The sequence below is a fragment of the Conger conger genome, chromosome 11, assembly GCF_963514075.1.
Source record: "Conger conger chromosome 11, fConCon1.1, whole genome shotgun sequence".
In the NCBI taxonomy this organism is placed as follows: Eukaryota; Metazoa; Chordata; class Actinopteri; order Anguilliformes; family Congridae; genus Conger; species Conger conger.
The window spans coordinates 14416743-14442649 of NC_083770.1; the positions used below are offsets into that span (position 1 = coordinate 14416743).

Sequence of the window (25907 nt, forward strand, 5' to 3'; positions counted from 1 at the left end):
TAATATTTTTTGGAGTTATTTTAACATTATGCCACTTTTCTTGATTTTTATTTCACATGACGTTGCTCTATTATAACGGTCATTTTCATTTTATTGCCGTTTAGCTTCATATTTTCTTACTTCCGTGCATTGGCTTCTGGATAAACATGAAGAAAGCCGGCTTGAATTGATGAATGTTTATGAGCGATGATGCCATATTCATCCGCAGCATGTGTTAACATGTGAAGATAGATACTGGCCTTGTGTTACTCACCCTGTGTGTAATTATTGGTGATTTGATACATTTCTCATGAAGGACGGGAAGAGAAATGGAACTTAACAACTGAGAAGATTGGAGCAGAAATTACAATTCATATGACAAATTACAAAGGTAATCACCTTCACTTCAGCTGAATCAAGTAGATTGTGTGTGTATGCGTACATATGCACGTGTCTATGTGTGTGTGTCTTTGTATGTGTGTGTATCTGTGTGTGAAAGAGGAAAAAACAGATATGTATGTGTGCGTATGCGTTCATGCACATGCAAGTACTGTGTATTTGTATACACACGTACTGTATGTAGGCAAAACTGCGTCCATATAACAATATCATTTAAACTGAACAATGGAAAAAAAAAAAGAATGTCCAAAAATAATGTTTTCAGCACTGCAGATTCATAAGCACTTACCCAGGTACAGCCAAGCAGAGCCTTTCGACCCAGACTCAGCAATCATGCCATGTTTTATTCATTTAAAGGCAGTCCGATCAGATAGGCCTTTCAGAGTAGGTCATGTTGTGCTCATTCTTCATCTCTAGATTATCAATGCTTGGCTTATCTTCAAAAATGCTCTTTGCAAGGGCAGCGGAGAAATTAAATCCTCACCCCCACACTCCACACTCTTTCCATCATTGTGTTATTGTATGAATTTAGCCCTAAATCAAGTGCTGGCTCAAGAGTCAAAGTCAGGTTGAACTGTAGATGACAGAATACATGTTTCCTGCTGCTCTAAAACCTTTAACAATCCTTTACAACACCCTGTGAGCTCATATGGTCTGGTTATTGGTAGCACAAAGCACAACAAGAATAAATACTTTCATTAATTCATTTGACAGGGGTAAAATAAATATGTTCGATGTCACAGGCACAAGTGAATCGTGCACACATAAATCCATTCATTGCTGAAAGCAGGAAAAGGGGTTCAACTGCTGTTTCCCTCAAATACTTAAGATAATGCCATGCTGAATTAATTATACAATATGATGAATTAATTAGTAGCAATTTTTTTAAAGCATCGAGCTACAATCATTAACTTCCAAGTGGCTGTGTTCCTTCAAACAAAAATTAAACAGCCACATTTCATTTGGGTAATGCACATCCACATTAATATGACAGGAGTCCGCTAATTGATTGATTTGTTCATTCATGCATTGATTCGTTCATTCATTGGTTTGTTTCTTCATTCACATTCATTCCTTCATCCATCCGTTCATTCATTTGTTTGCTCACTCATTCATTCATTCATAAATTCATTCATTCATTGGTTTGTTTCTTCATCCATCATCCATTGATTTGTTCATTCATTCATTCATTGGTTAGTTTCTTCATTCACATTGATTCAGTCATCCGTTCATTAATTCATCCGTTCATCCACTCATTCGGCGGAGGTGCAGGGAGCAGGGAGCGGGGCCTACTTGAAGACGGCGATGAGCAGGTTGACCAGCAGGATGTTGGCCACTAAGAGGTAGCAGGCCATGATGGCCGGGACGATCCACGCCCCGGTCTTACAGGGGGGGAGCACCACCACGGTCCCGTCCTCCGCCGTCACGTTCTGGCCACAGGGTGCTGCGCGAAGGGACAGAGCAGGGCGTGAGACCCCCCCGCTGCAGCCAGGCAATGGACCCACCCAGGTAATGCCATGTCCAACAGAAATGAGGGGAGCGTATGCGCTGAAATGCACAGTCTCCAAAAACAAAACATCGCCATGTCACAGCTTGCATCCCAATATATTTAAACACGTCACCGTATGTTTAAAATATATTGACTCCGCACGTGCCAAAAGGAAACCCCCGCCAATGTATTGCATTGCAGACGCATACGCAATGTGAAAATAAAGGAATACGCAAGAACAGAAAAATGTATTGAAAATACATTGTACGTGTTTTTCATCTGGGATGGTTCAGTTGCTATGGTTTGCAGGGAAATGACATTAGATTTAGGCATACCAGGTTTGGGAGAACATGTTACATATTTGCGCTCATGAATTGTGTTTTTTTGCCACGGTACTGAGACACACAGGAAGCCCAAAGCCAGAGAACTGAAGAAGAAAAAAAAACGCTGTTATTGTGCCATTTCATATATTTATTTAGACATTTATTTCTGAATTTCTTGGTTTTGAGAAAACTTTTATGGTCAATCCGACTCTGACAACTGAACCAGGTGAAAAAACATGTTTCTGTGATGATAGGTGGCGCTGTTGCGGTTGGATGCCTTTGGTGAGGGTGTGGGTGGGGCGGTGATGGGGTGTAGGGGGGGGGGCATCACCCCACGCCAAGCATTTTTCCCCATGCTGCACTGGGGGTGGGGGCTGTTGTGGGTAATGTCACAGCGATGCTGTTCACATGTTGCAGTGACGGGGAGGGGGGGGGGGGGGGGGGGGGGGGGGCGGTAGATGGCTTTTATGCAGAGTTGGAGTTTCCCGTGCATGGATTTTTTTGGCACAGGTGATACCCCTGGGGTGGACGACTGGGGTGGAAACTCAGGAGGTGAACGTACTGAAAATACCCACTGCCATTTCCTGAAAGCAGGCTCACTGAAGTTTGGGCCTGAAGGGCCACCGTGCAGCAGGAAGTCTTGCTCAATGTAAAGACCTGACAGCAGAGGTGGAAAGTTCAAAGGTCAGAAAGTACAAGTCCTGGGACTCTATTCGCTTATTCCTCAACTCCGTTCCTTGCCTGACCCAGAGGTAGGAGGCACCCGAAACTTTCCCTGAGCAAGAAAACATGAGCGAATCCTTTGTGGAAGTGTTTTTTCAGAATGCGTTACATGCAAATGATTAACCTGTGGATCGACCTCTCCCCATCTGCCATGAAGAATAAGATATTGGAATAAGGCCCTGCCATGTGTTTCTTCCACCCATGAACTAATTTAGCTAATTAGTTCTACCTCCTGGCTGAAGCATTGTGCTAATTAGCAAATCCAGGAACAAAATTGATTGGAACAAAATACTATGGAGAACTTTTACTATCTGAAGCTGGACTTTCCACCCCAGCCAGACAGTATGAGGCAGGCATAGCAGCCAGACGGGGGGACACAAACACGTAGCTGCATTGCAAACTCCAGTGGGCCCGTACAACGCGCCATGCAAGATGGCCGCTCATGACACTCTGCTGACCCCTAGTGGCGGGTAGCAGGATGACAGTGGGGTGGGGTGGGGAGGGGGGGTGAGTGAGCAGGGATGGCGGGAATGTGTGTGCCGTATAATCGCGATGCGGGATGGACCGTTGTTACGCCAGGTTCCGTGAGTTCGAAAGTAATTTTCGACCAGCCAGAGTTTCTCATTCAGCTTGTGCTGTAGCTTCCTATTACTGAGATCTGAAACAAAGAACGAAAAACGTTATTTCAGTTCTCCGTCGTTTGGGCCGCCCGTGAACGCTCAGGCGCGCACGCACAGACGCACACGCGTCTCACGCACTCCGCAAAGCAGCTCTGCACACGCGTCTAATCTGCGTCTAATCTCACAGCCCCTACCCTAACCCCACAACACAGCCTCACAGAGGACTGTTTCAATCAAAGCGCAAAAGGGCTTGGAGTTCAGTCCGACAGCCAATTGCGGGCAATGAACTTCTGGTTCTTTCCGGCCAAACAAAAATGGAAACACAATTGAAATGCTGTGAAAGGTCGCATTTAAACCGTTTCATAGCTAATCTCACATTCAAACAGGGAGATTCACAAGGACGGGAGATCTGGGCTACGATTGGAGGAAAGCCAGGAGGCTGTGAAAGGCAAAAAAATAAATAAATCAGCCAATAGGTCAGAAGCCCGGGAACAGTGACAGGTTGTTATCGGCTGATGTGGGCTGGGGTGGGTGGGGTTTGAGTTCGTGGGGCAGGGCTTGATTTTGGGGGAGGGGCTGACTGAAGGAGCGGGGGAGAGAGTCACCACAGGAACGTGGTCCTCAGGAGAGCGCCTTACGGTCGATCTGGTCGGCGAACACCTCCCCGTAGATCATCCAGTAGGGCATGAAGAAGATGTTGCGGGCCAGCATCCAGGACGGGTCCTCGTTGGGGTTCAGGATGGCCTGCCGCGCCACCCCGAAACTCATCAGCACCACCAGCATGATGATGACGAAGTACATCATGTCAATCATCTGCGGAGGGGGCGGGGAGACGGAAGGGGAGGGGTCAGCTCGTCTCTCCAACTGTCCCAAATACAGTCTACTACTACACCACTGCAGACCAGAAACCTCCATGTAGGGGGTCTTTTAGGTAGGCGGTGGAAATGTATCCTCCAGGAACGCCCCGCTGCAGTTGGGAATTTGCCAGAATGTATGTCCCTCTCCCCCACTGGCCATTGGGAGCAGGCTCAGGTCTGGAGAGATAGCCTTCTCAACTGTCCCGCTAAAGCCAGCCAGACCCTCAAAACTGAGCAGAGCAAATATGTGCTGGGAAAATATAACGTTATAATTGGATGGTTGTCTGGCAGGCATAATTAATTTTAAGGGAAATTGCTGTCAAGATCTTTTAAAAAGATGATTTTAGAACTCTTTTCACATTTTAGTTACTTAAATCTTCATAATTACGGTGCTGTTTCAACTGAATGTCAATTAAATTGCAGTTGTATAGGGCTTTTTCACAAAAGACAGATGCTTTAGAGGGTAACCGGAGGGAAAAAAGAGACGTGCAGATGGTAGAGCAGTGAATCAACTCAAGAAAGCAAACGAAGTCAACGATTCTTACAGGTTCCAGCAGAAGTTGAAACATGTCCTTCAAAGTTGGAAGACCAAAATACAAAAATACAAATGTGTGTACGGTGCGGTCAGGTCCGGTCCGGTCAGGCGCACCGCTTTTGACCGTGAGCCGGAGGGCAACACGGTGGCTCACCATCTTGCCGATCATCATGACGTAGGGCCCCAGGTACTTGTTGACACCGAAGATGTCGAGCAGGCGGATGTACCAGTAGATGATGTTGACACAGTAAATGACACGGCCGTAGCTCATGAAGGGCGGGTCCTGCAGACGCAGCACCATGCCCACCGAGAAGATCAGGATGGCCATCAGGTCCGTGATGTTCCAGTACTCCTGTAGCCACACCTTCACCTTCTGCAGCAACTTCCCCGGCTCTGACATCAGGATCTGAGGAGGGAGGGAGGGAGGAGGGAGAGGGGAGGGAGAGGGGGAAGGGGGATGGTTAGGGTGAGAGAGGAAGAGAGAGGGAAGAGGTAATAGGGGAGGGAGAGGGGGAAGGGGGAGGGTTAGGGTGAGAGAGGGAAAGAGAGGGAGGAGGGAGGAGGGGAGGGAGAGGGGGAAGAGGGAAAAGAAGAGGGAGAGAGAAAGAGGAAGAGAGAGAGAAGGAGGGAGAGAGAGAGGGACAGGGAGAGAGAGTGGGAGAGAGCGAGACAGGGATAGAGAGATAGAGGCAGACAAGGAGGAGGGAGAAAGAGGGGGAAAGAGAGAGAAGAGGGAGGGAGAAAGAGAGGGGGGAAGAGGGAGAAGAAAATAGAGAGAGAGAAGGAGAAAGGAGGGAGAACAGAAAGAGAAAAGTACAGGGAGGGAGAGTTGGGAGGAGGTGAGAAAAGGAGAGGAAGGGAGCACTTTAACACTTTAAATGTCGTCTCTCCACCCTCGTTGCAATCGAATGCGTCTTTGGTGAACATCCACAGCTTGCAGTGTTCACAGCCCTCTCTCAGGCTCAGTGCGTGGAGGGAGCGGGCTGCCTGCTGTACAGACTCTACGGGAGGTCACCTGACAAGGCGACCACAGAACCGTCCAGACAGCAGTGCTCTGTGCAGGGGCAACCTCAGCCTCCACTGGGTTCATTTCACTCAAAACAAAAAACTATTGAACGGTGGAAGGGAACAATAAATAAGCGTTTGATTATGGCAGTTAATGTGAAGTGACAGGATTTGCATGGGGCTGAGCCCAGCTCTACCAGCAGAGGGCAGTAGAAGGCTATTTAAGAGGCAGTCGGAGGCGATTCTAATGTACATGATGCAGGAAGATGAAAAGTACTGTAAGAGAAAAATCAGCAGCACGCTACTTAAAAGCTTGTATTACATCAGAGGCACAGTATCTGATATGAGGGTAAACCTCAAACCTAGTGTTTGCTTTAAACCTGCTTTACCCCAACTGTGGAACACCCTTCCACTAAAAATAAGAGATTCCCTTTTTAATTCACTGCTTAAATACCAGCTTTAGTAAATAAGGTCTTTTAATGAGCTTTCTTTTATCATGTTTCACCTTTTCCAGAGAAGGGGGCTTACATATTGCCATGATGTAGGGTCTTATGCAGCATTTGTGTAGACCTGCTTGTTTGTGCAACAGACATGTATCAAAAGTACTCTATAAATAAAATTAAGTTTTTCATAATGCTGTGAAACCCATTGTATGCTCTGTGGTAGTAACGCCTGCCTACATCTGAGCTGTTTACACACGGAGACCGTGATTGGCTCAGCCCGGCGCGGTTCAGGGCTGGGGCTCCTCGCGCCCCGAGGCTACGTCCCAGAGGATTGTGGGTAATCACCGTGATGCGTGGGGAGGACACGGCATGCTAATGAGCTGCGTAGCGCTTGTTGTTCGTACAGCAGAAGAGCATTTCCCGCATTTGTGCGGTTCTACACGCGATGAAGCCAGGATTTCTCCAGCATCAGCTGTCATGTCTGATGTCCTTTGATCAGGGCTGACTCCTTGTGTAGCCGGTGCATCGCCTCCATTTTGTGTGGGAGGACGGGTGCCTCCTGAGAATGGTCTCCTAGGAGCGGCTTGCTAGAGAGGCCCCCCAGGATTGACCGCCCAGGAGTGGTGCCACAGAAACTGGAGTATATCGCTTCTACCACTCAGCCATTTCACATCACTTTCTCACTCCCAGCGTGTGTGTATATGTGTGTGTGTGCGTGTTTGTGTGTGTGCGTGTGTGTGTATGTGTGTGTGTGTTCCCCAGGAATGACCCCCCAGGAGTGGTGCCACAGAAACTGGAGTATATCGCTTCTACCACTCAGCCATTTCACATCACTTTCTCACTCCCAGCGTGTGTGTATATGTGTGTGTGTGCGTGTTTGTGTGTGTGCGTGTGTGTGTATGTGTGTGTGTGTTCCCCAGGAATGACCCCCCAGGAGTGGTGCCACAGAAACTGGAGTATATCGCTTCTACCACTCAGCCATTTCACATCACTTTCTCACTCCCAGCGTGTGTGTATATGTGTGTGTGTGCGTGTTTGTGTGTGTGCGTGTGTGTGTATGTGTGTGTGTGTTCCCCAGGAATGACCCTCCAGGAGTGGTGCCACAGAAACTGAGTATATCGCTTCTACCACTCAGCCATTTCACATCACTTTCTCACTCCCAACAGCACCTGCTTCTGCACCTGCACACATGAGTGTGTGTGTGTGTGTGTATGTAAGTGTATGTGTGTATATGTATATATGTATGTGTATGTGTGTGTGTGTGTGTGTGTATGTGTCTGTATATGTGTTTGTGTGTGTATGTGTGTGTGTTTGTGTGTGTGTGTTACCCATAACCCACCTCTCTCATCTTCTCGATGCCGTTGGTGAAGATGTAGGCGATGACTATCCACTCCTGTGGGGAGGGCCACAGCTCCATCTTCACCAGGACGATGTAGTTAAAGAGCATCAGGTACCCCACGTAGGCCAGCTGCAGCACACACACGCACAGTGAGACACACATTAGGTACACGCACACACATACACACACACATATACACAGTGAGATTCAGACATGCATTAGGTACACACACACACACACACACACACACACACACACACACAGTGCGACTCAGACACACATTAGGTACACACACACACATTGACACACACACATGCACATGCAGACACAGGCTTGTGCACACACACACACACAGGCACAGGCACAGGCACACACAGACACACACACAGGCACACACGCACACTTACACACACACAAACACACACTTACACACACACACACACACACACACACACACAGCGTACGGGCCCGTCACTCACAGTGTGGAACCAGAACTTGACGATGGGTGCGTTGTAGAACTCGTAGATCTTGCGTCCGAAAGGGATGAGCCGGTGCCGGCTCTGCACCTCCTCCACGTCCTTCTTCCGCGACGTCTCCGTGGCGACCTTTCCCAGCATGGCCTGGGACGAGCGCGAGGAGGAACCGAGAGAGCAAAAACAAAAAAAGAAGAAACAAACAGAAAAAAAAACCAGGAAGAGGAGGGAAGGAGAGAAGAAGAGAAGTAGGGCGTCAGATTTCTTCCGCTTGGCGTCCGCGGACTGCGCCGGGGCGCTGGGAGTCCATGCGACGGGACACACGGACATGGCGAGACATGTCGAGGGCGCCGCGGTTTCCCGGGTGACGGGGGGGTGGAGGGGCGGCGGGAAACCGCTCTGAGCTGAGAGCCCTGTCTTCGACGTGGTGCGAGCTGGCGGGGTAGGCGCTGAAACATCCAAACGTAACCCTTGGAGCTGAGCGCCGAGTCATGCCTGATGGAAATTAGCGTACTGTACTCTGGGGAAATCACGTAATTGTATTGCAATGACCGAGCTCTGCTGCAAAACGATCCCAGTGTCATCACCGTGGATACAGCTGGGCTGTGTAGGTGGGGGTGGGCCTTATCGAGGGTTCTGTTTTATTTCTAATTCCCCCCATGGCAGAAATTACAGGATTTCCTCAGTCCAATGGGTGAAAAAAGATTGAACGTCGAGCCGCATATTCATTCGGAAACAGTGGAAGTCACAATGAATACTTCTGCACTGCTTATGAGAGCACTGCAGGCGGAAGGACTGATTCCGAGAGAGAGAGAGAGAGAGAGAGAGAGAGAACAGACAGCTCGGAGAGAGGGAGAGAGAGAGAGAGAACAGATAGCTCGGAGAGAGGGAGAGAGAAACATTCCCACAATGCTTTTATGAAAAGATGCATTCTGGGGGGAAATAAATAATTGAGACGAGCAGATTGATGTACCCGCAGATTGTGCTCAGTGATAAATTCCTTCTCACAGGGAACTTTAGGTTCCACGCCGTGTAAATGCAGCGACCGAGACTGAAGATGGTTGCTATGCGATCTCACCGCCTCCCTCTCTCAAGGCCTGTTCTTATTCTATGGTCTTTTCTTTCAAGGTGCGATTGGAATGGGAAACAAAAAGAAAAAAACTGACAATCCACCCTCACTCCAAGAAAAGTCGGTCTTAACAAGTTTTTTAGTCTTGGAATGAGACCATATATTTAAAATCATATATTTTTAAATTATATAATCTTCAATATTATCTAGCTTTAAATTCCTTTTTTGGTTGTCAAGTGAAATCGTCTTTCCACTTGTAATTGCCAAATCTTGAAATTAGTCAAACTGTCTCAACTGATTGCCAATCCTTTTGTGTTATTTAACAAAAAAGTAATAGAAATAAGATTTTAAGTAAAGAAATAAGACTCAAATACTTGTTAAGATTGTCTTATTTTGGGGGGATTTGCAGTGCTGAGACATCCCTGGGAACTGTGGAGAGAACTGCTCGCTTGGGAGACTGAACCCGAGTGTTAAACCACAATCCTGACACTAACTTTGGCCATTCTGCTCCCAGTTACAGTTACACCCGCAGCTGAGCTACCCTCAGCTCAAGCTAGGTTTTCAAACAGCTGGTAGCTGGTTGACCAGTTCAGACCAGCTCCACGCTCAACATGGTTTGACCAGCTGAAGCTATGTTTTGAAGCGGTTGGTAGCTGGTCATTTTAAGCTGGTCATAGCTGGATTTTACAGCAGGGCAGTCCACCTTTTGGAACCTGTAAATCCCCAGGGGGGTGTGGCTAAGAACCTGGTAGATAGGCAACCTAAAGTGGATCAGTTTTATGTTAGATCTGCATCTTCAGTAGGACAAGGGATCCGTCTTACCTCACACCGAACAGGTCGCTCCACAGAGCTTGCAGGGCTTTGGAAGGGTCTTGCTGTTTTCATGCATACACCCATTGTCACCAAGCCTGCCCCATCCCAAAACACTGGCGATCAGAGGGCCTGTTACTTATCCGGGGTCAGCTCTGGCCCCACGGGGACATGGGATCGATAGTAAGGAAGCGCTGCTTTAATCAGATCTGGGGTCAGTCCTAAGACACTGGCCACATTCAATTTAGCCTCTTTGAAGTGGTAAGCTTTCCCCTGAGAGGTTATTACAGCTGTCGGACAGAAAAGCGAGAAAGACAGAGAGAGGGGTACAGAAAAGAGGGATGAGAGAGAGAGGGAGGGAGGGGTGTAGGTGAAGAGGAAGAGGGAAACTGAAAATGAGAGAGGCCGATAGGAAGAAAGGGAGAGAAGATTGTGGATGAGAGGTAGAGCTAGAAAAAGAGGCGTCGAGTGAGAGAGATTGTGACTGAGTGACAGGGTGAGTCTGAATCTGACAGGGACTGAGTGAGAGAGACACTGAGAGAGGGAGAGAAAGATATTGACTGACAGATACATTGAGAGAGAGAAAAGAGAGAAGCAGAGAGAGGGAGAGAAAGAGGGAGAGGAGTGTGAGAGAGATAGAAAGAGAAAACATTTATTAAACTGTTATTGAGTTGTTGTTTTTCCAAATTGGTTATGTTCACTGTCATTATTATTTTACTCCACATACTGTATGTATTTTAATAGATTTCTGCTTTGGCAATATTTCTGTATGAATTTCCTGCCAATAAAGCTACTGGAATTTGAAAGAGAGAGACAGGGAGAGAGAGAGAGAGAGACAGAGAGACAGGGAGAGGCAGAGAGAGACAGGGAGAGGCAGAGAGAGAGAGAGAGACAGAGAGAGGGAGAGACAGAGAGAGAGAGGGAGAGACAGAGAGAGACAGGGAGAGACAGAGAGAGAGGGAGAGACAGAGAGAGACAGGGAGAGGCAGAGAGAGAGAGAGAGAGACAGAGAGTCAGAGAGAGAGAGAGAGAGAGAGAGAGAGAGGCAGAGAGAGTGGCTGCCCAGCATGTTTGCTGCATGTCAGAACCGTGTTGCAATACAATCTTTCCCCAGACACAGACCATCATGAACCCCTCCCAGACCCATGCGTCTGGCGCAGAGCTGCGCAGATGGAGGCGCGTGTCTGCGTTCGGCTGCGCAGATGGAAGCGCGTGTCTGCGACCGGAGATGCAGCGGTCGCAGGCGTGTGTGCGAGCGTTACCGTACCTCTGGCGGAAAACCAACCGCTCTCGCCAGAAAAGGAGGCGGGACAGAGAGACAGACAGACGCGCCGGACGTGGAGCGGAACAGACGGAGACGGAGACGCTACGGTTCCAGTGACCACACCGTCGCTGAGACCACAACACGGGGGAAGACAGAGGGGCAGGCCGCTGGGGTACAGCTGGGGGGGGGGCAGGGACTATTGTGGTCTGTGTGGCGCAAGGGACGCTGGGATATGTAGTTTAGTTTGCCCAAGTGAAAACCCGTGTTTAATTTACAGGCGAATGTGCATATGCATTTGTGTAACCTGCATTGGTCATGTTCAGCAGAAACATGGTGAGATATTTTCTTCAACAGACATAAGAGGCAATTGAACCGGACAGGTACGAATGACCTGTGCGCAGAAGGGGGTGGAGTCTGTGGAGTGGCGGCTTGGCTTGCGTGTTCTGATTGGGGGAGGGGGTATGGAGAGCAAGTGGGTCTGACAGCACTCGGGGGTGAGAATTGAGCAGGGGGGTGTCCTGCGGATTTGGTGCGCTGTGGGACAGGGTGAGGAGGGAGGGGGTGGGGTGGGGGCAGTGTGGGGATGGGGTGTCCTGTTTATTTGGGGTGGTGTCCGGCAGGCTGGAGAGGAGAGGGGGGTATCCTCACAGTCTCAGGTGGGGACAGGGGGTAGGAGGGTGGGGTTGCTGTGTGCCAGGCTGGGTAAGGGGAGGGTGGTATCCTCACAGTCTCAGGTGGGGACAGGGGGTAGGAGGATGGGGTTGCTGTGTGCCAGGCTGGGTAAGGGGAGGGTGGTATCCTCACAGTCTCAGGCGGGGGGTGGGTGGGGGTAGGGGGGGGAGAGGGGCCTAGGTGCAGGAGGGGGGCTGATGTGGGTGCTCTCACCACGGAGTTGTACTGCGTTCCACAGTAGGATCTTACTGTGAACTCCATGTCCTCTTCCTCCTTGTCCTTGGCCGGCTTCTCGGGCTCCTCCACCTCCTTCTCCTGCAGGTAGGTGTCCTGCTCCTGGGGCATGTAGCTCAGCTCGTCCTTGTTCTTAAACTCCAGGCTCAAGATGGAGGGAGGCAGCAGCAGGCCCAGGATCACCTGCAGGGACCCGACACACAGTTATACACACACACACACTCACATACACACACAGTTATACACACACACACACTCACATACACACACAGTTATACACACACACACACTCACATACACACACAGTTATACACACACACACACTCACATACACACACAGTTATACACACACACACACTCACATACACACACAGTTATACACACACACACACTCACATACACACACACACACACACACACACTCACACACACTCACACATACACACACAGTTATGCACACACACACACTCACATACACACACAGGTATACACACACACACACTCACATACACACACACTCACACATACACACACAGTTATACACACACACAGTTATACACACACACACACTCACATACACACACACACACACACACACACACACACACACACACACACACTCACACATACACACACAGTTATACACACACACACACTCACATACACACACAGGTATACACACACACACACACTCACATACACACACACACACACACACACACACTCACATACACACACACACACACACACACACACACTCACACATACACACACAGTTATGCACACACACACACACTCACATACACACACAGTTATACACACACACACACTCACATACACACACAGTTATACACACACACACACTCACATACACACACAGTTATACACACACACACACTCACATACACACACAGTTATACACACACACACACTCACATACACACACAGTTATACACACACACACACTCACATACACACACAGTTATACACACACACACACTCACATACACACACAGTTATACACACACACACACTCACATACACACACAGTTATACACTCACACATACTCACATACACACACACACACACACACACACACACTCACACATACACACACAGTTATGCACACACACACACACTCACATACACACACAGTTATACACACACACACACTCACATACACACACAGTTATACACACACACACACTCACATACACACACAGTTATACACACACACACACACTCACATACACACACACACACACACACACACACACACTCACACATACACACACACACTCACATACACACACAGTTATGCACACACACTGAACACAACACACACAGCCACACTCACATATACACACAGTTATGCACACACACGCACACTCACATTTACACACAGTTATACACACAGCCACACTCACATACACACACAGTTATGCACACACACACACTCACATACACACACAGTTATGCACACACACACTCACATACACACACAGTTATGCACACACACACACACACACACACACACACACACTCACGTATACACACAGTTATACACACACAGCCACATTCACATATATACACAGTTATGCACACACACACACACACACACACACACTCACAGTTACACACACACAAACACAAACACACACACACAGTTATACACACACAGCCACACACATACACACAGTTATGCACACACACACACACACACACACACACACTCACATACACACAGTTATGTACACACACACACACACTCACATACACACACAGTTATGCACACACACACTCACATACACACACAGTTATGCACACACACACACACACACTCACTTATACACACAGTTATACACACACAGCCACACTCACATATATACACAGTTATGCACACACAAACACAAACACACACACACACAGTTGTACACACACAGCCACACTCACATATACACACAGTTATGCACACACACACACACACACGCACACACACAGTTACACACATAGACACACAGATACACACACACACACACACACACACACACACATACTTGCAGGGCCCGGACACACAGATACACACACTTAACACACATACACACACACACTTGCAGGGACTGGACACACAGATACACACACAAAACTAACACAAAAATGATTAAAGCAGCCTATGGAGACTCTTTTATTCAGTGGAATAAGTGTGTTTGTGATCCTCTCTGCTGCAGTTCAGCGGCACAGGGAACATAATGATAAGGGGCCCAGGGAAACTCTGCTACTCTTTCCACAACTGTGAACAAAATGGACACCAGCAACACTGCAGCTCAAATTTATGTAGGGCCAATCACCATCAAAGAACAACAGGCACCCGACATCCAGCACTTTTAATTCAGTTAATGGAGTTTGGCAAATTCCATCAAGAGAGCCGATTAAAAAATGATAAGTATAGATGTTTTCAAAAACTGCTAAACAGCACAGATATGGCCTCGGGTGGGCTGCCGGGGAAATTTCATTTTTGGCCAAAAAAAAAAAAAAGACCATGTCCACAAACTTCCTCTCTCCCTCTCCACGGTTTTTTTTTGCGCAGCAATTTAATTTCGTTGTCGGGAGGAAGAGACCGGCAATCTTCGGGGAGCCGTTATTCACAGTGCAAACATCTCTGCCAAGAGCGCTCCAGTGCTCTCCTTCCAACAGACCCGCCGTGCGGTCCGACCCCCAGGCGTGTGCGGAGAACGGCCCCGGACGTGACACCAAATCGCTGGAAGAACAAACCGCGGTGTAACCGCAGCAGGGGGGGTCCCGCGCGGAGCTTCCCAGGCCCCGCACCGCGCTGGTTCAAGACCCGGGTTTCCTAATGTTCCTCAGCTCTGTTCGTAATGGGGTGGGCTTCTGTTCGCTGGGCTGAATGAGACTCCGCGGAACGCCGCTCTCGCGCTCCATATTAAACCGCTTCTGCGCCGCTAAGTGTTCTACGCTCGCACAACAAGAATATAACCCCTTTTAATGCCTGAACCAGGACAATCTCTACAGCACTTCAGGATACTCAAGCCCGCTTTACTGGCACGGTAAGTGCGACGGTAGAACCTACACGTGCAACCTCAGAACACTTCCAGCTGAAAATCTGTGCGTGACGCACTGCTGCACAAGCTAAACGAAAGCGGGAAACAGGGGGACAAGGGGCAAAGGCCAGCTGTTACTGAAAAAACATCGTCGCATTTTCAGCTTCTTCCTTTTCTTATATTTCTCTCTCTCTTTCTCTCTCTCTCTCTAACGCACAGACGCACACCCTTTTCTCTGTTAAAATTTGCTTCATCAGTATAACATTATACAGTGCAAAGGTTGGAAATAACAACAGATGAAAGCATTATGCATATCGCTACATTCCTGGGGGTCGCACCTAGTCTTCTTTTGTTAGCTTTTCCCTCCTTATTCTGTCTTCTTATATCTCCTTTCTCTCCCTCCCTCTATTCCACCCCCTCTCTCTCTCTCTCTCTCTCTTTATCCTCCTGTCTCTCTCCTGTTCCCCTAAATGACTGCGGAGGAGATGAGCAGCAGTAGCACAGGTATCAGAAGCAGGTATGTTCTGAGACCTGAGCCAGGAGCACTTGCGCATATCAAAGACAGGAGCCCGCAGGCAGCACCTCTGAATCCTCCTGTTCTACCAACAAAGACATTTCTGTAAAAAAACAAGACACTCGCTGCCTCTTTACCGGCTAACTACCTTACTGTGCTCCAGAAATCTTCTCATGTTTAACACTCAGCGTGAGAAAGAAATCTGAAGAAACCAGCGCGTTACAGCGCAAAAGATCAGTCCATCACAGTTAAACACGAAGACTAGAAAGGGTTGCTGGTTCGATCTCCCACCCTGGGTGTGTCGAAGTGTCCCTGAGCAAGACACCTCACCCCCAATTGGTCCCGACCAGCTGGTTTGGCCTATCGCCTATGACAGCCTATCGCCGTCGGTGTGTGAGTGTGTGTGGGAATGGGTGAAGGAGAAGCATCAATTGTAAAGCGCTTCGGATAAAAGCACAATGTAAATGCGGTCCATTTATCATTTATCGTTTACTATTTTACGAGAGAGCTGTGGAGGGGGAGCTGTGAGCCGAGGGGGAACGACCTCTGACCTTTAGTCCGGAGTTCTTGCGCATGCGCAGGCGGCCCATCCACATGTCCGTCAGGAGCATCTGGCTGCAGGTGTGCGCGATGAAGTCGCGGTGTTTGGCCGCCACGGCCAGCTGCAGGCAGGTGGCGTTGCTCCAGTTCTTCAGCTCGTAGGTCAGGAGCTTCATGGCCATCTGCTCGTCCTGCTTGTAGGACTGATCCAGGAGCTCCACCGCCAACTGGCCGAACTCCCTGCAGGACAGCACACACACCGGGGGTTAGGGGATGACATGGGATGGAGGGCGAGGGGGGGGGTGGGGGATTGCCACGCAGGGCACCAATCAGCTTGTCAGGAGAAATTGGGGGTTAGGTGTCTAGCTCTTTGCTCTGGAGACACTTCAAGAGAGGAGGACAGGGTAGGGGACATGGGGGTAGGAGAGAGGGGGACAGGGTAGGGGACAGTGGGGTAGGAGAGAGGGGGACAGGGTAGGGCACGGGGGGTAGGAGAGAGGGGGAAGGGTAGGGGACATGGGGGTAGGGGGGAGGGGGAAGGGTAGGGGACATGGGGGTAGGGGGGAGGAGTACAGGGTAGGGGACAGTGGGGTAGGAGAGAGGGGGACAGGGTAGGGGACATGGGGGTAGGAGAGAGGGGGACAGGGTAGGGGACACAGGGGTAGGAGAGAGGGGGAAGGGTAGGGGACATGGGGGTAGGAGAGAGGGGGACAGGGTAGGGGACATGGGGGTAGGAGAGAGGGGGACAGGGTAGGGGACATGGGGGTAGGAGAAGGGGGACAGGGTAGGGGACATGGGGGTAGGAGAGAGGGGGAAGGGTAGGGGACATGGGGGTAGGGGGGAGGAGTACAGGGTAGGGGACAGTGGGGTAGGAGAGAGGGGGACAGGGTAGGGGACATGGGGGTAGGAGAGAGGGGGAAGGGTAGGGGACATGGGGGTAGGGGGGAGGAGTACAGGGTAGGGGACAGTGGGGTAGGAGAGAGGGGGACAGGGTAGGGGACATGGGGGTAGGAGAGAGGGGGAAGGGTAGGGGACAGCGGGACGGGTGCAGTGAATGGAACAGGAAGGCCCCACCTGGAGTTGTGGTTGAGCTCCTGCGAGATGTCGTCCACCATGTCGTTCTCGGACGCCTCGTGGGCCATGGCCTTGCACAGCTTGCAGGCCACCAGGGCCTTGGCCATGGCCTCCTCGCCGTGCTGCCAGAAGAAGAGCGCCATCTTCTGCCTCTTCATCAACACCGCCCACACCATCAGCTCGTGGAAGGGGAAGGGGAAGTGGTTGATCTCCGGGTCGTCCAGGTCGATGTCCACCTCCTCCTCCCTCTTCCTGGTGGTCTTCTGCCGGCCCCGCCTGATCGGCATGTCGTCCTGCATCAGGGGAGACAAGTCGAGGCCAGAGCCCACTGCTCAATCCTACTTGTTCTCAGGGGCAGAATGCCATTTCTAACTTGTTTCAATTCGGCCATTTCAGGAAGTGGATGGACACCCAATGAAGGAATTCCCCCAATGTTCTGTTTTATATTCTATGTTTCAATTAATTTGGATTTCAATTAGCTTCTGAAATGACTGAAATGGAAATGGAATTGACCCCAACTGTAGTGTCAACAAAACCTAATTTCCAATACAATGCTGTTGGTGAATTTGTGCTGATTTTATACAAGACTGTAGTTTGCTGTAATACATTATTAGACTTGCAAATTGTGAGCTTCGACCTTGGAACAACTTCATCCTCCGTCTCATTTTTTGCATCACATCCCTCTCCAGCCCGAAGGACTTTGGCGGAAATTGCTTTGGAAGCTTTCGCCAGGGTAAGCACTTTTCACGGGTCTCAGTGATTTTACAGTCCTACAGTTTCACGGCAGTTCATTGCACACTTCAGGGAACCCTCACCCCCCCCCCCACCCAGCCTTAAAAAACAGCTGCACAGCTAGTTAAAACATTGGTGGGACAGTGCAGAACGTTGTATATTTTAAAAATATTTAAGGCGATTTTAGAGAAGAATTGTCCTAAGTTAACCCTCCGCTGTTGCGTAACTCTCGGCAGACAGCGAACTGAACCGCCCCAGATGATGTGTCATTGAAAATGTTGAACGATTTCAGGGTCATTTCAAAAATGGTGAAAGGGAATAAAGAGATCAAAAGAGATCTAAGAACGACTGCAGCGCTCTTCGAATTAAAAACTCATTACAATATCCTTCGCTGGCACACTCACTTAAGTGAAGGCATTCATCGAATTTAAAAAGGTTCCCACTGAAAATATATCAATGTCTCTCTCCAGGCTAACTTTTTGTTGACTCCTTTTATGCAATTACTTGTCATTTTACAGTGTGGTGAAACCTAGCATTTAATTTAAAACACCACTGCTTGAAATATACACTCACTCAGCACTTTATTAGGACCACCTGTACACCTATTCACCTATTGATTATCTAATCAGCCAATCATGTGGCAGCAGTTCAATGCATAAAAGCATGCAGATATGGGTCAGGAGCTTCAGTTAATGTTCACATCTATCATCAGAATGGGGGAAATGTGATCTCAGTGATTTTGACTGTCGCATGATTGTTGGTGGCAGACAGGCTGGTTTGAGTATTTCTGTAACTGCTGGGAAAATCCTGGGATTTTCACACACAACAGACTCTCTAGAGTTTGTAGAGAATGGTGAGAAAAATAAAAAACATCCAGTGAGCAGCAGTTCTGTTGGCAGAAATGCGTTGTTCATGACAGAGGACAGAAAAGGCCCAGATTGGTCGAAGCTGACAGGAAGGTGACAGTAACGCAAATAAGCACACATAACAACAGTGGTATGCAGAAGAGAATCTCTGAACACACAATGCAAACCTATAAGTGGATAGGCTACAGCAGCAGAAGTAAATAAGTCTAATAAACACCTAATAATGTGCTGAGCGAGTGTATATTGTGGTGAAGCTTGCCAACCCTTAGGGATTGCATTCTACTGTGAACATTTACACGTTGCACAGCTGGATTATTTTTGGGGAAAACAAAAACTATATATCAAAGCGGCAATAATTTGTCTTTGTCCCCATATACTGTGAAGTGACAATGTATTTTATACCAAAATATTTTCATTTCTGTAAGGGACTGTACATTTCATATCTAAAAATGCTTCACCCTTTGGCCAGACGAGATATTGTGTTAAAATATTCCTCTGTGATGTCACCGTGCTTCTTTAAACTCATTGGCCACATTTTAAGGGGAAGAGTTTCATCACTTACAGACATGACAGTCCGGTCCCCACGGTAATGAATATTTAACAGAAGGGAATGGCCTTTATCTGAGAGCTCTTTCAGTCTCCTCAGAGACGTGTGACTGCACGGAGGCATCCTTTCTGCCTGCCCCTTCTAATTCACATCTGAACAATATCAGTTAGTGCATCCATCAGCTGTAACATGCATGAGGCGGCGGAAACGCGGCTGTTTGCCACCTTAATTTGTATTTAAATTGTGCACTTACACTCCCGAGACACATTACAGACAGGTATTACGGACAGAGAAATCTGAATCGATATGCATGCAATGCGCTTAGCGTTGTGCAGATGGTTGTGTAATCTATAAATACGGGAGGCAGGACCATCAGGGCTGCAACACAGTGACTTGGCTCATGGGTTTATTTGCAATGAAGCAAATTCGGCTAAGAAGCTGTGATACTCCAAATTTCCACTCCTGGTTTTAAGAATGGATGGTGGGTACCGTACATGGTACGGTGAGACATTCGGGGATCTTGCTATACCCAGAAATAGAGTACATTTACTTTCCAATTTGGAAAGATGATTGAGACTGCTGGCACCTAGCTCAGCTTGTCAGGCTCTTAACCCAGCGGTGCCATGAGTCTGACCAGGATGACCAGGTGATATCAGCCCAAATACTGGGATTTTCTTTGCAAACAAACCAACGGCCTTCTGACAAATCACTGGCTTGCGGAGATAGGGCTCCAATTGGAGCGATGTAATGCTGGTGATGTTTCAAGCCAACTCAAACATTGGCCGATAGCATAATGATGTGCTAAAATCAGTTAGATAGCAGGAAGCCAATCTGAAACTGTAACATATTTGTCGCTAGTTTGGAGAGCCACAGGGTGTACAGGTGTTCTGAGCCACTCAGGGCTTAATTCATCAATTACAACAGCTGATTGCACATTTAACTCCTGTCAGCTGGCTTCTTGGATCCGGAATGGTTTCTGAGCCGAAGTTTAAAAACAGAACCAGCACACCATGCGGCTCTCCAAGGGGCAGACTGAATACCACTTCGTTAGGAAGAGAGAGTCCAAGGGCCAAGGGCCAAGGGACGATTTTAGCATTAACTTCATTTAAACGGCACCTGATTAGAGCTTACCTCCATTCCCAAGAGCTTAAGGGCCTTTGGCTGTTAACAAAAAAATTGAAATGAAGTTATCCACAGTGCATTTTCAGATCCACTTTTACATAACAACTCAAAAAATCCAGATCAGGTAAGGATGTTTTTTTTTCTTTCAAAGCAAAGTAACAACTAACAACTAAAGGCAAATCAAAGCATTCAACAAAAATTGAATAAGAATGGCTTTGATAAAAAATGTAAGGTTCTCTGCTCTCTTGTTTATTTCTTTCTTTCTTTGTAAAGAAGCCATCTGTTATTTTTGTATTAAGTCGGTGCTTAGGAGCTCATTGCGATGCTGTGTGCCTGATATATAAATAGAACACATCTCCAGCAGAACATGATGAAATCTGAAATCTAGTTCAGGGTTTGTCCCTGGCAGAGATGGTGTCTGTCAGAGCTCCTGTTTCTTCAATATCTGATGAAAAACTATCAGGTGCCTGAATCTTGTCAGATCAGGCAACAGTCATTCCTTAAGCAGTTGGAAACAGCGGGAGAGAAGCTAGTTGCTGGGTGTTTCGAGTCAGCCAGACTGCGTGCGATCTCTGTAGCTCGAGCAAAGCCACTGTAATTACGTACATAATGATAACTGCCCCTGTTTTCACACCACATACTAAGCCAGTGTCTTTTTCAACAGCCACACCAAAGCAAATGGGGATGCTGAAGATGGCAGTGAATTTATGGTTTTCTGAAATTACTGACTGGCTGTATCTGTCATGACATCAGATAACGTCCGAACGAAGAAAGCGTCTGCATTTGGATTTACAGTTTCTGTCACCAGAGGCATATAAAATGTCAGAAGATAACATCACTTCTGTCACAATCTACATTGTTATATTTCCGTTGACATTTGAAATATACTTGCCAAACAGCTGTGGCCGTCCCTCCCATTCATAGTTAACCCCCCCCCCCAGACAAAAAAAAACGGAAATAATGTAAAGATGGAGCCCACTCACTCTCTTGGGGCCGAAGAGATTGTGGTAAAGGGTTCGAAACCTTTTCCTGGTGTAATTGCAACGGTATGCTCCGCCCATCAAGTACTCAATGACCAGGCCGATGTCAATCAGACTGATTCTGTAGTCCGGCGGGAGGTTGCCCTGGAAACCGAGAGTTGTTTCAGAGGCACTGGAAAACACTCATAACAACAGAGTGCGTAAAAAGACAGGATAGGGAAGAAAAAAGTAAAGGCGCACACACACACACGCACGCACACACACACACACGCAAACACACACGCAAACAAACTTATTTTCAATTTTTCTCTAAACCGAAAATAAAGGGGAAAAAAAGAGTCGTTATTTGATTCACCTTGAAATAGATCCAGCTGAACCCTGGATACTCTTGCTTGGAAAGAACACACAAGGTCAGTGAGAAACATCACACGAGGACAGGGGCCCGGAGCCACCGAAATCCCGCTAAGACCCCGCCGTGGAGGCTCCGCCCCCGCGCGCTAACGCGTCCGCGTTCGGGATCCGATCTTATCGGGGTTTCAGCGCTCGGGAGCCGGGAAGAGAGAAGAATGCATGAGACAAGAGGAGGGCTTCCTTGTGTTCAGTGACTCTATTGTTCAGTGAATCCGAGCAGATCGGGAAGTTCCTGCAGGGCCCAACTCAATTTAAAGCGCTGCCTTTAATCAGAAGTCAGTGTACCAGGGACTGTGACTTATTAATCAGCAGGTTTTTGATTCTGAACGTCTAGTGTGAATCAATCTAAATGGGTTAGTCATTTGTTATCAGTCGGTGCTTTTTACTTTTTTGTGGAGAAGTCTTTTCTGACGTTGGAATCGGCAGCCGTGCCTCTTGAGTTAGCACTACACTGAACCCACCAGCGAGCGCAGCAGGTGAGGTGTGTGAAGTCTTCCAGAGCACTATACCCTACAGGCCACACAGTACTACAGGAGAGACAGTGCGTATTTAACACCCTACAGGCTATTCACAGAACTACAGGAGAGCCAGTGAGTATTTTACACCCTGTGGGCCACTCAGTACTACAGGAGCACCAGTGAGGCCCCATTACTCTAGGGTGGGGGTTATGAGACCACCTTCAGTCCTGCAGAACCCTGATAAAGATCAGCTTATAATAGGCAACGGCTGGTGTGTGAGGCTACTGAAATTAGCTTGTAATCCCGAAGGCTTTTAATGATAGAGCTCATAGGCCAATTAGCTGGCTGCTATTTCTAATCATAATTGGCTGCTACTAAATGTAATAGGCTACAGAAAAATATAGTTCCTTTACGTAGAAGAAATATAGTAGAGAAATTAAGCCATTAATTATGTCCAAACAGAATTATGCATATGAAATGTTTTCTGTATTCTGTATATAGGAAAGGTTCTTAGTGTAGGGCATTTAATGTTATGTTTCCCCTGTTCATATTCTTCTCAGAGTACCACCAAGAGTACTAAAAGAAAAAATGAAAGAGGAAGATCTAATTTACGTTAGCACATTCTCATTGAACCAAAAAATTGAATTTGAATATAAATTGTTTTATTGTTCTATTTGCATGTCCCTAACTGACAGACACTTCTGTTGTAGACTTTTGGGGTTACACATGGTTTAACGTGCATATGATTTTTTGGGCTGGTGTGTGTGTGCGGTAGTGCGTGCGCTTGTGTGTGTGCGTGTGTGTGTGTGTGTGTCTGTGTGTGCAGGGAGGAACTGGATTATGTAGCAGTCTATCTGCACAAGAGTGTGCAGCACAGAAGGGCTAACGCTAGCTGGGGAGACTGGGCTCTGTTAGCACAGACACACGCAATGCTGACAGGCTCAGCATCTCATTTCACTCATGTGAAAATGGATGCTGCTCTTCTCTGGTGTGACTTTAAAGCCTGGGAACAGGTGTTCTTTTAACTACACCCTTTCACCATCGCCTAACCGGCTAGGTCTGATTCCACGTTCGCTGGGCTACACTAAGACATGTGCAGTGGTCTGTAAGTAAAAGAACAAACAAAACTAAAACCAAACTAACACTATAATTCTGTTAGCTAATTTCTAAAGGATCTGTCTGTCTGGCTGTTTGTGTATCTATCTATCTAGCTATCTGAATTTGTACATAAGGATGTCACATGGATCCAGGAACTTATTCTGTTTACAATTCATTGCTGCACAGCATGTCAGGTGTTTGCAGAAATCTATTCGGTGTGAGATCCAGGGCCTGTATTCACAGAGCGTCTCACTTGCAGGAGGGCTGCTGATCCAGGATAAGGGTCCCTGTCCGCCTCCTAATCTTTTCCATTACCAGCTACAAGGCCAAACTGACCCCAGATCAGTGCTCCCACTCTGAGCTGCTTTATGAACACCGGCGCCGGCAGGGCCGTTATCTGCGCCTCCAGGCGGAAGCGGGCGCTGGAGGTGAGGTCAGAAACCACATGCAGCAGCACACCAGTCGCTCACGGACAGACGGATGGATGGACAGACAGACGGACGCAGACAGGCAAGTCTCTAAAAATAAAGAAAAAGAGGCCTCTACGAAAACCAGCTCTACCGGCTCTACGCACCGCCCCCTGGTCATAGCATGCAGCCTGGGCAGACCCAACGACAACCAGAGCACTTCAGCGTTCCCGACAGCCGGGTGGGGCGGAGAAGCGGGTTTCTCTGAGACCCGCGGGCTGTCAGGCGGAGGTGGTGGTGAGCAGGTGGGGTTCGGGATGGGGTCATGGGGGGTGATGGGGTTATTTAGACCAGGGAGACATGAGGCGACAGCCGATGAAACCTCAGGAAAACCAAGGAGCCCCAGCCCTGCAGGTTTGAGAGAGGCGAGCGAGGCTGAGGGAGAGGGAGAGTCTCCTGTGTGACGGCTGCTCTGGAGCAAACAGCAGGGACTTTACTGGAGCTGAGTGAGTAATGCTGGAGCTGTGTGTGTGTGTGTGTGTGTGTGTGTGTGTGTGTGAGTGTGTGTGTGTGTGTGTGCGCATGGGTGCCTGTGTGTGTGTGAATGGGTGCATGAGTGCCTGTGTGTGTGTGTGTGTGTGTGTATGTGTGCCTGTCTGCATGCGCAAGGGTGTCTGTGTGTGTGTGTGTGTTCATGCGCATGCATGCTCATGTGCATGTGTGTGTGCATGTGACATATATATATATATATATATATATATGTCTGCATGTATGGGTCTGTGTGTGTGTTCCTAGTCAAGCATTACATCACTTAAAACTGGGCATAATGTAGTTTTGATTTGTAAATTTGTATACTGCAAAAATGAATACTGTATAACTGGAGGCAGGCAGTTTACTGTAGAAGTACAAATTACCATATGACAGATATAATTACAGCAGAATCAGAGTTGGGGATAAGGGACACAGGTAACAGGCCAGCAGGCCAACCCTCTGTCCCAGTAAGCAGCCATACCATAAGGTGAGCATATGTAATACTGACACAGCAGATGTCATTAGTTACAATGTAATTACACTGGTAATTACATGCTTGCTGATGGTAATAACATGGGAATTTCGGCGAAATAGACTCTCGGCTCCGAGTACAACTTCCTCGGTCTGAACCCAGGCCTGTATCAATCCCACAGTCTCTGCAGGGCGTCCAGAGTTTTGCTGAAGTCAGAGACGACAGACTGGAACAAAGCTTCACGGTTCACTGTGACCAGGGGGACGTGGTTGCCACTCAATCACGACGCATTCGGCAAGCCGTCCGGACAGCGACCCAAACGCCCGTCGCTACTCAACGAGGAAGCAGGAAGTGCCATCTACCACAGACTAACCAGCGGCTATTCCACACAGAAGCAGCGCAACCAAAAAAAACACAACTGACCTTCTGCCGAGCACAAAAGACAATCGTACCTTTTTGACGTCTCTGACCAGGTGGTACAGCGTGTTTGACGGTCCGTGCCTCTGGAAAAACATAGATTAACAACGATAATAACCATTAGACATGACTGAGCAACGGAGCTAGAAGAATCGAGTTGTTGAAAGTATTACTCCAGAGCTGGCGCCATAACAGCAAAATTTTGTTTCTTTCTCAAATAAAAAACAGACTCTGGAATAACGGTGCTCCGTGTCTTGTTTATACGTTACTTTGAAAGGGAATACCTAACCCACACTACAGTAATTCAGAGGACTGCACTTCATGAGGTCTGTTCTGGTTGCATGAGTCAGATTGTTAACAAATACCCCAAACCAAAACAAAGATAAAAAAATTATGATTCACACAAAACAGCATATTGTCTGAATAGAGGATGAGTGTATTAAG

General features: G+C 48.0%; 1 protein-coding gene across 6 annotated transcripts in view; it reads right to left on the reverse strand.

Moving 5' to 3' along the window:
* Window positions 1-25907, reverse strand: part of trpm3 (transient receptor potential cation channel, subfamily M, member 3) — a 187611-nt gene that overhangs the window by 8135 nt on the left and 153569 nt on the right. For 3 of the 6 annotated variants that reach the window (XM_061259586.1, XM_061259588.1, XM_061259591.1), the window contains exons 12-22: window positions 25499-25549; window positions 21673-21813; window positions 20699-20728; window positions 17423-17715; window positions 16360-16588; window positions 12214-12417; window positions 8192-8332; window positions 7713-7841; window positions 5080-5331; window positions 4172-4346; window positions 1672-1822 (exon numbers count right to left, since the gene is read on the reverse strand). In XM_061259586.1, coding sequence (XP_061115570.1) covers window positions 1672-1822; window positions 4172-4346; window positions 5080-5331; window positions 7713-7841; window positions 8192-8332; window positions 12214-12417; window positions 16360-16588; window positions 17423-17715; window positions 20699-20728; window positions 21673-21813; window positions 25499-25549 — 1796 coding nt within the window. Of the gene's footprint in view, window positions 1-1671; window positions 1823-3478; window positions 3572-4171; window positions 4347-5079; window positions 5332-7712; window positions 7842-8191; window positions 8333-12213; window positions 12418-16359; window positions 16589-17422; window positions 17716-20698; window positions 20729-21672; window positions 21814-25498; window positions 25550-25907 lie in introns of all 6 variants that reach the window. The other 3 variants (XM_061259587.1, XM_061259590.1, XM_061259592.1) reach the window with 2 other exon arrangements.